The sequence below is a fragment of the Pseudophryne corroboree genome, chromosome 7 (assembly GCF_028390025.1).
Source record: "Pseudophryne corroboree isolate aPseCor3 chromosome 7, aPseCor3.hap2, whole genome shotgun sequence".
Classification (NCBI taxonomy): Eukaryota; Metazoa; Chordata; class Amphibia; order Anura; family Myobatrachidae; genus Pseudophryne; species Pseudophryne corroboree.
Window position 1 is genome coordinate 197,605,444 of NC_086450.1, and position 13,232 is coordinate 197,618,675.

General features: G+C 41.0%; 1 protein-coding gene across 1 annotated transcript; it reads right to left on the reverse strand.

Annotated features, from left to right (window-relative positions):
• Positions 1–2,365: 2,365 nt before the first annotated feature.
• Positions 2,366–3,973, reverse strand: LOC134943514 (C-X-C chemokine receptor type 2-like). The gene has a single exon (XM_063932315.1). It carries the CDS (start codon positions 3,960–3,962, stop codon positions 2,907–2,909), a length of 1,056 nt encoding a protein of 351 aa, XP_063788385.1. The 5' UTR covers positions 3,963–3,973; the 3' UTR covers positions 2,366–2,906.
• Positions 3,974–13,232: the final 9,259 nt, after the last annotated feature.

The window sequence follows — 13,232 nt, forward strand, 5'->3', positions numbered from 1 at the left end:
TGCTTCTAAGGAAGTGACAGCCACTCCAACCACATCTGAATTAGGCCCATTGTTTCCCATGTTTTATATCAGTCACTAGAATAGTTGCTGTTTGTCAGACAGGGCTGGTAGGCAATGTATTTGATTATTGACATAATGATTTTTCAGATATTTCACTACACATTTAAACTGCATCTCCATTAGATAAACCACGCCTGCAGTTTTTCTGCCACATCCATTTTGCATTTGCTGTGCACTGGTAGATAAGCCGGGGCCACTTGATTGCATTTGCCCCCCCAGGCTAAAAGGTGCCAACCAGCCCCTGGAATTGTCTCACGCTGGGCCTTTGTGCTATTGCGCTATGCTTACTATTATGTACATATTTAATCACTGTAAACTAAATGCACTGAAACTCTGCATGTATTGCAGCTGGTAAATGCCTCATTCTTCTCCTACTGGGGTTTAACAATGTCAGTAAAATTTAAACTATTTAATTGCATTCCTCTGTTATCTTTTCTGCAGTATTTTTGCATTCTGAATGTACTGCAGATGTTCTTCGGGTATTCTGTTGACTGCCTGCTAAGGTCCATTGTTGTGAATGAGACAGAGCAAATCTCAAAGTCTTCTTAATATTCACTTAAGAGAAGTAGAGTGGATTCTTTTGCATAACTGTACATGTTTAACAAACAGTGGGAGTGATTCAGATGTGGTTGGAGTTGCTATCGCTGCTGCTTACATAAAAGCAGCAGCGATAGCACTAATATGGTAATGCAGCAAGACATGTCATGCATTACTGATCCGAGCTGTGTCCTAGGATGCAGTATCGGATATTCTCCGATACCATCAGTCGGCTGCGTGACCCTTGGTGTCGCACAAGTTGGCTGCCGCAGAACTAACCAAGAGGCCAGGAAATCTTCATCCTATGATGGAGATCCTGGCCTCATCCCACCTCCGCAATGGTAGCAACATGCCTGCATTTTTAGAAACGGAGGCCGTCACCCCCATCTCGCCAACCCCAAACGGCATCAGACTGTCAATCATTGACAGTCTGATGTCGTTCTGCACCCACCATCACAGGCCCGTAATACACATACACAGTACGGGTAGGCACATATGCAAAGGACTGAATGTCAGTACTTCGCTATGTGCCAGAGCTCCGTCGCGACCCAAGCAAGGCACAATGTTTGTATGTGCTTTATTTCAACTATAAGGCCTGAGACAGAAATGCAAGAATTCTTCTATTAGTTTATCAATAAGTCTGCATTTTGGGAGAGTTTCCTGTGCTTGGCACAAATAAAACACTAATCTGCTTTTAAACCACAATATAATGGTGCATTATGTACAAATCATAATGTGTGATTTGTCTACTGCAATTTTTAAAATTAAAGGAAGTATTTGGTTCCTATCTAAAGGGCCCTACACATATGGCGATGTGCCGCCGAGGTGCCCGACGGCCGATACGGCTGACGGGCGACCCGGCGGCGGGGGGGCAGTGACGGGGGGAGTGAAGTTTCTTCACTCCCCCCGTCACCCGGCTCCATAGACGTGCAGGCAAATATGAACGAGATCGTCCATATTGGCCTGCATGCCCAGCCGACGGGGGACCAGCAATGAACGAGCGCGGGGCCGCGCATCGTTCATCGCTGGAGCCTCCACACTGAAAGATATGAACGAGTTCTCGTTCATTTATGAACGAGATCGTTCATATCTTTAAAAAAATCAGCATGTGTGTAGGGCCTATAAGTTAAGCAATCCTGAGACTGATCAGCCAACTTACCTCGCTTAGGGGCCTGTTTACCATTCTTGTGGTATCTCACGAAACGCCCATTTTCGAGGGATAGCCACAAATATTAATAGGGAACGCAGCAAATATCTCCATGTCTGCTGTGGTCTCTCTATTTCTGGCCATCATAGAATTCTACGGGGGTTGCAAAACTGTCTGATTTTCCAAGTTTGGCCCCTGCAGCTAACTCCATCTACAGGCTACATTTCGTAAAAACTATCAGGAGAGGGTTCCTCCAATGGCTGCTGCACATGTGTGGTCAGTAGATTGTGCAATTGCAGGAGTCTGCTGATGCAGTCACTTTACTCTGAACACAGCGCAGGGTCTGGCTCCTTTCGGAGCTCCTGTTCCTTCATGTGAACATTTATTCATCTGGGCAGTGCGAGTAGTGGCGATAAGAAACTACAATTATCAGGTCTAAAACCAAATATTTGATACACATGCCCTTCAATCTCCTGATACCCTAAAATATTACTCTGACAACATATTAAGAAGTCCAAAAAGTTGACCTATTATAAATGAAATATGTTCTCTTATTTGTCAAATTTTCATTCCCAAATTCATAAAGATCTCTAGCCATCTTAGTACTTTTCTGCTGTCTTCAATATAATTTTTATTGTAACAGAAAAGATAATGACAACAATATGCAAATCCTATTATTGCTTATGTAATAAAAAAAAACGTGGTCTTTCCTTTTCAGGCTGTAGATGGAGGATATAGCAATTTGTGCCAGGCATTTCTAAATAAGTAATGAATAAAATATGAACCATACTCATAGCTACTTTACTTATATTACCATGTGGCAGATGTATTAAGCCTTGGAGAATGATAGAAAGAGATAAACTACCAACCAATCAGTTCCTATCTGTTATTTTTCAAACATGGCTTGTAACATGGCAATTAGGACATAACTGGCTGTTATTTAATCTCTCCACACTTTATCACTCCCCATGGCTTAGTACATATATCTTCTGAAACTGAAGTTCCCATCTTAGAACATAAGCTGAAAAGAATATAGAACACAGTGTAATGTTAAATTCAAAAGTAAAAATTACTAAGCAGAATCATTAATTGTCCACTTGTTGTAACCCCATAAATCTGTTAACTAAGGTCCATAATAAAATTCTATAATCCATCGAGAATACTAGAGTGTTGTAGACGTATTTCCAGATGTGGACATGACAGATGAGGCCCGTCCATAATAGGAAAGAACCTCTTTGCTGATAATGCCCTTACTTGACAGGATCCTCAGGAAGCTGTTTCGAAACTTTTGGCCTATGAAGGCGTAGAGAAACGGGTTGATACAGCTGTGGGTATAGCCAATTATTTCAGTCAAAGGCAGTGCAATACCCAACTGTTGTCTCATCTTGCATGTTTCGTTGATATATTTTGTTCGCATTAGAGAGTCTACAATAACGGTGATGTTGTAGGGAAGCCAGCAGATAAGGAACACAAGAACAACTGCAAGGATGACCTTCATGGCTCTGTGTTTCTGATTATTTTTGGTCTGAAAAAGAGTTTTAATGGTTAAACCATAGCAGAAGAGCATGATGAGCAAAGGTATGAAGAACCCAACCAAGTGTTTGCCAATTTTTAAAATGACCAACCAGCTCTCTGTGTTTTCATGTCCAATGTTCTCATGGCAAAAAACTCCATTCTTTGGTGTCAGAAATACATCTTTGAACCAGATGGTGGGAAATGATATAACAAATGAAAATATCCAAATTGTCAGGGAAATGTATTTCACCCAATGCCTCTTCTGTGTTACAGTTTCAGTGGCATGGACAATAGCCAAATATCGGTCCACACTTATACAAGCCAGCAGCAGAATTCCACTGTAGAAGTTAACTTCTTGCAATATAGAAACAAATCTGCACATGTGAATCCCAAACACCCATTCATGGGCTTTGTAAGCTGCCCAGAAAGGCAAAGTTACAGCAAACAGTAGGTCAGCGATGGCCAGATTCAGGAGGTAGACATCTGTGGACGACCTCTTCAGCTTATTGTAGCAAATTACCAGAATCACAAGACTGTTGCCGATTACATTGAGTAGGAAAACTAAGGTGTAAATAACAACAACTACATATTTATTGAGGGTCCACGGATCCTTACACGGGGCTGCATCAGAAGATGGAAAATAGGTGAAAGTATCTGTAAAGTCCTCAATATCACTGAGGTCAAAAATTATTGAGTTGGACATGTTTGTCTTCTGAGGCTGTTGGGAAGAGTAATCTGATTATAATATAGTTTAAGAATGAAATACAAACATAAAAAATCTAAAGAGCAAATATATCAACTTGACTGTCTTGGGGATTGGCACTGTGCTTAGGGGCAATTCAAATCCGGCGCTAATGCGGCCTGCGGCACAGATTGCAGATGGAGGAAAACTGCGCATGCACAGTGCCCACATCGCGGTTGCATGGGACACACATTGCAGTCACATATCCAATGGATTGCGGTCACATCCCCGATGCGCTGTCAGGGTTCAAACTTAGTTCTGATGCGTCCACAATCTAATTGAGGATGCATCGGGAGGCGGCCTCTCATATGCTGGGTGGCCTTGCCCTGAGCTGGGCGGCCCCCAGCATGTGAGTAGATCAACGCAGATCTGGCTGCATATGCAGCAATCTGCGTCTATCTCTGAATACCTAATTCAGATCTGATCGCAGCAGCAAATTTGTTGGCTAATGGGCAAAACCATGTGTACTGCAGGGGGGGCAGATATAAAATGCGCATTGAGAGTTAGATTTGGGTGGGGTGCGTTCAATCTGAAATCTAAATTGTAGTGTCAAAATAAAGCAGCCAGTATTTACCCTGCACAGAAACAATATAACCCACCCAAATCTAACTCTCTCTGCAAATGTTATATCTGCCCCCCTGCAGTGCACATGGTTTTGCCCATTAGCTAACTAATTTGCTGCTGCGATCAGATCTGAATTACCCCCTAAGTTGCTTGAATATGCTGTAAATGAGTATGTGTAAACCACGTGTTATAACCCTCCAGTTCATTATGTTTAAGACAAATAGCTTTATAGTGTAGACTAAACCAGAGGTTCTCAAACGTGGTCCTCAAGGCACCACAACAGTACAAGGTTTTAAGGTTATCCATGCCTGGCCACAGATGATTAATTAGCACCTCAGCCAATTTGATTTAACCATCTGTGCTAAACCATGGGTATACCTAAAACCTGGACTGGTGAGATGCCTTGAGGACCACTTTTGAGAACCTCTGGACTAAACAAAAACACACACACACAAAGTGGCTGTTCTGAGTTGGGAGAAAAGCTGAAAAAGGAGTACATTTACACCTTGGCAAAACTACAGTATGTTGCTCAGCAGGTGGGCAGATGTAAACTGTGTACAAAGATATAGGTGCAAGAGGGATGTACAGTATCCTTGATCAAATCTAAATTGCAGTGTAAAAATAAAGCTGTCCAACATTTGTGGATCACATACAAAAGCAGCCACTGCAGTATTTACCCTGAATGCAAAAAGAATAGGAATGTGCCCATTGCAAAAAATGTAAAGTTTTTAATTGGAGTTCATTAATTTAATAATACTTAATAGTAATTGACTGGTTTTTGGTATATTGGGGGATCCAGCAGGTCCATGGATGTTTATAAAATTCTTCAATCTATATGCATTTCTAATATTAGAGATGTGCACCGGAAATTTTTCGGGTTTTGTGTTTTGGTTTTGGATTCGGTTCCGCGGCCGTGTTTTGGATTCGGACGCATTTTAGCAAAACCTCCCTGAATTTTTTTTGTCAGATTCGGGTGTGTTTTGGATTTGGGTGTTTTTTTCAAAAATCCCTCAAAAACAGCTTAAATCATAGAATTGGGGGGTAATTTTGATCCTACAGTATTATTAACCTCAATAACCACAATTTCCACTCATTTCCAGTCTATTCTGAACACCTCACACCTCACAATACTATTTTTAATCCTAAAATTTGCACCGAGGTCACTGGATGACTAAGCAAAGCGACCCAAGAGGGCGGCACAAACACCTGTCCCATCTAGGAGTGGCACTGCAGTGTCAGACAGGATGGCACTTAAAAAAATTGAACCCAAACAGCACATGATGCAAAGAAAAGAGAAAAAGAGGTGCACTATGGTCGCTGGACGGCTAAGCTAAGCGACACAAACACCTCAATATCACAGGAATTATTCATCTAATCAATGGTATTATTGGTCCAAATCACTGGAAGAAAATGACAAAATCACTGGAATTATTAGTTCTAATCAATGGTATTATTGGTCCAAATCACTGGAAGAAAATGAAAAAAATCACTGGAATTATTCGTTCTAATCAATGGTATTATTGGTCCAAATCACAGGAAGAAAATGACAAAATCACTGGAATTATTAGTTCTAATCAATGGTATTATTGGTCCAAATCACTGGAAGAAAATGAAAAAAAAATCACTGGAATTATTCGTTCTAATCAATGGTATTATTGGTCCAAATCACAGGAAGAAAATGACAAAATCACTGGAATTATTTGTTCTAATCAATGGTATTATTGGTCCAAATCACTGGAAGAAAATGACAAAATCACTGGAATTATTTGTTCTAATCAATGGTATTATTGGTCCAAATCACTGGAAGAAAATGACAAAATCACTGGAATTATTCGTTCTAATCAATGGTATTATTGGTCCAAATCACTGGAAGAAAATGACAAAATCACTGGAATTATTCGTTCTAATCAATGGTATTATTGGGCCAAATCACTGGAAGAAAATGACAAAATCACTGGAATTATTCATTCTAGTCAATAGTATTATTGGACCAAATCACTGGAAGAAAATGACAAAATCACTGGAATTATTCGTTCTAATCAATGGTATTACTGGTCCTAATCACTGGAGGAAAATTACAAAATCACTGGAATTATTCGTTCTAATCAATGGTATTATTGGTCCAAATCACTGGAAGAAAATGACAAAATCACTGGAATTATTCGTTCTAATCAATGGTATTATTGGTCCAAATCACTGGAAGAAAATAGAATGGATGGATACTTGCAGTGACACAGAGCTGCAAGATACAGCAATGGCGTACTGTACACAACTATATACTGTTGGGTCACCAAAATGCTGCACTGTAATATATATACTGCTCACAAAAATGCTGCACAGATATGGAATGGATACTTGCAGTGACACAGAGCTGCAAGATACAGCAATGGCCTACTGTACACAACTATATACTGTTGGGTCACCAAAATGCTGCACTGTAATACTATATACTGCTCACAAAAATGCAGCACAGATATGGAATGGATACTTGCAGTGACACAGAGCTGCAAGATACAGCAATGGCCTACTGTACACAACTATATACTGTTGGGTCACCAAAATGCTGCACTGTAATACTATATATACTGCTCACAAAAATGCAGCACAGATATGGAATGGATACTTGCAGTGACACAGAGCTGCAAGATACAGCAATGGCCTACTGTACTGTACTACTATAAGTATAATTATATACTGGTGGTCCCCAGTCCCCACAATAAAGCACACTGAGCACAGATATGGAGCGTTTTCAGGCAGAGAACGTAGATATTTTAAGCACACTGAGCACAGATATTTGCAGCACACTGAGCACAGATTACGGAGCTTTTCAGGGAGAGAACGCAGCCACGTCCTCTCCGTTCAATCTCCAATGCACGAGTGAAAATGGCAGCGACGCGTGGCTCTTTATATAGAATACGAATCCCACGAGAATCCGACAGCGGGATGATGACGTTCAGCCTCGTTCGGATTAACCAAGCAAGGCGGGAAGATCCAAGGCTGCCTCGGAACCGTGCAAAATGGGTGAAGTTCGGTGGGGTTCGGATCTCGAGGAACCGAACCCGCTCATCTCTAATTTCTATAATGGGTGCACATGAGCCCCTGGGTCCAGGGGTGCCCACACCGCACACCCTGTACCCATGTTTAATCACTTACCTCTCCAGAGTCCTATGTCGGTGCTGCTGCTGTAGGAGAAATCACTTGGAAAATGGCGTGGTGGCCATTTTCTAATTGATTTGTGCATGTGCAGTACAGATTTGTCTCCGGGAACATAGCAACCCCCATGTTTCCGGAGACCTGTGCATGCATAGAGTCTCTACAGCAATGCAGAGAAGAGGGGACGGACACATAGTCTGCATACAGGCCCCTTCCACTCTTTAAACGCACCAGCTTCAATGCCTTCCGCACTTCTGTTAAAGTAAACCTTTCTTCAAGCAGACAGCATCATTTCAAAACCACTGTACTGTACTTCAGCTTCAGTGTAGCATTGACACCGCCACTGCCTGCTTGAAAACAAGGTAGCAGAAGTTAAGGAGAGCATCGTTGAGCTTCTAGAGACATCAAGGGCATCACCAGATTGGGGGTACATTGGACTCTAGATAAGTAGTAATCAGTCTTATCAGAGGCAGAACTCTGGGAGGCAACGGAGTCATCTGCCGCTGGGCTCCTGCTCTGAAGGGGGGCACCTCTCCTCCCATTCTGTGGCCGACTTCCTCACTGGTCCCTGCACCTTACAAATCACACCCTCTTTATTATACTGAATATACACATTTTACAAGTGTCACACCCAGTATTAGAAACCACAACCTGTTACACTGGAAGCAGACACCTTACTGATGAAGCTGTTTGCTCCTGTATAGGAAATATGAGAATTTTAACTATATGAAGATACTTCTCTGACAATTACACGTAACTTCATATACTTAGAATTCTCATGCTTCCTCTACAGGAGCAAATAACTCCACCAGTAAAGTGTCTGCTGTTAGTGTAACAGGTCATGGGTTCTAATCCTGGGTATGACTGCTAAGAAATGTGTGATTTAAAATAAAAGACAATTAAATGTATAAATACAGTATATCCATTTTTTTCAGAACACTCCACACACGTGTGTGTGTGTGTGTGTGTGTGTGTGTGTGTGTGTGTGTGTGTGTATTAATATATATACACACACACACACACACACACACACACAACACACACACACACACATACATACATACATACATACATATACTTGCACATCTACATACATATATTTATCTTAATATAGTAAATAGGGGGGCACCAATATTTATCTTGCCTCCGGGCAACTGGGACGAACTTACGCCACTGAGTCTTATTCTTCTACTTATTGTATACCACATAAAAGAACAATTTCAGTTTCGGCTGAAATTTTTGTGAAGAAGGCAACTTTTTTTTTTTTTTTTGCTGGCATGTATATTAGTAAGATGGACATCTGATTGGCAAAATGTCTTGCAAAGTTTCTGTGCAATCAAATTTCAAATCATGCAAAGGTACAATACACAAGTGTACAGTCCTGGCACTCAGTTGGGGACGCAGTTAAAATCCCAACAGTCTGAATACCAACAGCATGATCCTGACTGACAGAATCCCGATGGATCCTGAAGGTAAGTACAGGAGTTAGGGCTAGTCACTAGGGGGAGGGTTAGTATGCATGGGGGGAAGGTGGGGTTAGACTGTGAGGGGATGGTAGAGTTAGGTTGCTGGAGGGGACGGTTAGCGTTAGACTGTGGGAGGGGGCAATTACGGTTAGACTGCGGGAGGGGTGGGTGAGGGGAAAATTACTTACAGGTATCCATCAGTATTTTGACCGTCGGGATATCGCTGTCGGCATACTAACTGTCGAGAGATTTTACCCAAACTCTCAGTTGTGCCAGATGCATGATCTATGTTGAAATCCCTGACATTTCTGAGTTGGTTCCAAACTTTGGACAGTGACTTCCTCATTGTAAATGTTTGCGTATTATTACCTCTGAATGTAGTTGCATATGTTTATAAAGGAAAGTGTAGTTCTATTGCATTATGAAAGACACATCTTCTGTTAGGATAAAAATAATAAATCATATATTTTGCTCCTGTTCAAGTGAAATAAGGTACTTCTTTATTCAAATAAACAACTGAAGACTTAAGAACAATGAATACATCCTGAATATATATAAAGCAGTGCATAAGAATATTTGGCACTTCACAAATAGTAGAAAAGATAGACAAGAAATAAAGACAATTACAGAACAACGTGGTGAAAGGATTCAGCTTATTGATCAGTAAGTGTCATTTAAAAAAACGTGAAAGTGTTAAACCACAGCAAAAATTCTTTGTGACCCCACACAACAATTTGTGCATGAATCCCTACTTTTACAAAGAGCGCATGGATTTGAAGGGTAAGACGGGAAGGGTGGCTAAGTACACATTGGCTGGAGATGCATGGGTGCAATGAGGTGCAGAAAGAAGATTTTCAACTTGTGGGAAAGTAATATGTAAGTAAGATAAAGAGGGGGCTCACATTTAGGAAGGGGTGCTCTGATTTTTGGATGATGCCCTGGCCCTTTGCTCCTTTTAAAAGAAATTTATAAATACACTTTTATTGCATTTCCAAAGACTGTTAACTGGACGTGCACCTGGAAGTGCTCTTACTGGATACGTAAGTGCACAGAAGGAAGCATTGCAGTTTGTAAGGAGTGTTATTTTAGCATATCGAAATTATGATGGAACAAAGTTGATAGTGTAAATCATGGATGGAGCATGATGAGAAAAGAGATACCCAACCCGTTTTCCTGTCATTCATCATTTCCCATCTATAATATAAATATGTGGCTATTTGTGGTCCATTTTTAATGCACATACATCTGTGTGTTCATATGGTGGCATCTGTAAGGGGACCCAATGTGAGGAGCTGGACAGGTCAGAGCATTCCTAGCTAAATTTGGAATAGGGAATATTGCTTTTTGGTTTGCACCAATATAGAAAAATTAGATTTGTTTTGTGAACAGTGATATATAAATGAGAATCAAGTCCCCTCAGTTGGTCAGATTCTCAAGTTGTTTTCCATTGCAAAATAACTGTTTTTTGTTAATCAATATGGTGCTGATAATTGGGAGTAATACTGAATATCAATGGGACATATTTTGTATTAATCAAGCACATAATGCTGGTAAGCGCTGAAATACATGCACAAATATCAATGCAATGAAAACCTTCAACCACAAAAAGTGACAAATGTAATAAACTCAGACCTCCGCATGTGTTGCAGCTAATATTTGACTATTCATTTTTCTGCTGTCCTATGTTGCAAGAAAACACAACACTGGGGGTCATTCCGAGTTGTTAGCTCGCTAGTAGTTTTTAGCAGTCGTGCAAACGCTAAGCCGCCGCCCTCTGGGAGTGTATTTTAGCTTAGCAGAAGTGCGAACGAAAGGATCGCAGAGCGGCTACAAAAAAAAATTGTGCAGTTTCAGAGTAGCTCCAGACCTACTCCTGGCTTGCGATCACTTCAGACCATTCAGTTCCGGATTTGACGTCACAAACACGCCCTGCGTTCGCCCAGCCACGCCTGCATTTTTCCTGACACGCCTGCGTTTTTTCAAACACTCCCTGAAAATGTTCAGTTGACACCCAGAAACGCCCTCTACATGTCAATCACTCTGCGGTCAGCAGTGCGACTGAAATCATCTTATTCTTATTATTTGATGAATGTGTTTGCATTTTGAGCAGATTTTATTGTTCTGGGCACAAATAAACCAGTAAACTGTTTATAAACCACAAAACAATAAATAGTGCAATGTATACAATCAGAATCTGGTATTTTTTAGAAAATGAAAGTAAATATTTGGTTCCTACTAGCTGCAGGAAAATGGACTTCTTAACATCCTTTTGCCTATTTACTTCACCTACAACTCAATCTCCATCCGAAAGCATCTTGAAAAGTCCACAAAGATGAAGGTCTAAATTTACTAAGCAGTCAGTTTCGCGTGTTTTAGGAATTTGCAGCGGATTGTATCTAATTTATAGCATTTACTATGTATAAACGGTTATGGTATAATAGGTCGACAGTGAAAAGATTGACAGTGTCTAGGGTGACAACAAATGGTTGACATGCACAAGCTAAACATGGTCCAAAGGTTGACATGTTCAAAAGGTCGATTTTTAATGTTTTTTTGTGTCAAATTTTTACCTAGCAGCATGTGGAAACCTAATTAGTGTATCGTGTCCCTCACATGGCTCACTTCACTCGTCATGCGTCGGGCACAGGTTACTATTCCCAGTTGTACTCACATGGATGGGAAAGTAGGATAACGGTGAAAAAAAAAAGAAAGAAAAAAAATGCATGTCTACCATATGCGGTGTCGACCATTGCCATGTTGACCATTTGATCCTGTCCACCTGTTTACCATGTTGACCATATGCATGTTTACCTATTGACTGTCGACCTTTTAACTTATCGGGATACTTGCTAAACATAGTAAACATTCAAACATTATCCATCTTTATCGGATTAGAAATGACAAACCACTGTTACGTGCTGTGTATGCCATCAGTTTCTATCGAAACCACCATGGATTAGACAATATTCTATTCCTATTCATTTATTGGTGCTTTTGTATTTTTTATTGAAAGCACCATTCACATCGTAAAAACCAGCAGCATACTGTATATACCCGGGCAACATCTTCTTTCACTTTGTGCAAAGAGTTTAAGTGGCGTAGGAGAAAGGTACAGGAAGTAGTAGGAAAAGATATAGGGACATATTTACTAATGACTGCATATAAAATGTGCATGTGGTAGAAAAAAATCGGCCCATCTTTCAATGCAGTTGTAAAAATGATTGCTTCCTTTTGACAATTTTAGGGCACTGGGACAACGGTCTGTTCCAGATTATGCCTAGAAGCAAAGTAATAGCGCTTACGGGTTCTTCTACGGCGCATACATCAGTGGGGCTGATAGAGAGAGATCCAGAGGATCCTTATTTGGTGAACTTAGCAAAAGTGCGTCTTATAATCTACTACCTAACTCCATCTTCAGATGCCAGGGCCAAGCTCTACAATGCAACCTGGTAAATCAGACTGCTTTTGCAGTCTAAATGGAGGGACTGCTGCAGGGGGTTGTTACATCGGGTGTGGATCATAGGGTCGACCATACTTAGGTCGACAGTGTCTAGGTTGACCACTATTGGTCGACATTAACTAGGTCGACGCCTGAAATAGGTCGACACAAGCATTAGGTCGACATGAACAAGGTCGACATGATTCGTTTCCTTCGTAGAGTGACCGGGAACCCCAGTTAGTGCACCGTGTCCCCTCGCATGGCTCGCTTCGCTCGCCATGCTTCGGGCAAGGTGCCTCGCTCCGCTTTTGCTGTGCTCGGCACAGTTTACCGTTCCCAGTTGTAGTCCACGTGGATCATAAAGTATGAAAAAGTTCAAAACAATGGGGAAAAATTGGGAAAACTCATGTCGACCTGTTGTCATGTCGACCTAGTAACCTAGTAACCACGTTGACCTAGAAACCTTGTCAACCTAATGCATGTTGACCAATAGTGGTCGACCTAGAGACTGGATACCGTTACATCTAGGGGATACTTTGAATTTGCAGGGATGCTCTATAAATGAATTTCTGATCATGGTGATTTTTTTCAAAGTTGTCTTGTTTCATG

What these genes read in the sequence shown, in the direction of transcription:
- LOC134943514 (XM_063932315.1), bottom strand. Translation starts at nt 3,962, where the DNA reads ATGTCCAACTCAATAATTTTTGACCTCAGTGATATTGAGGACTTTACA.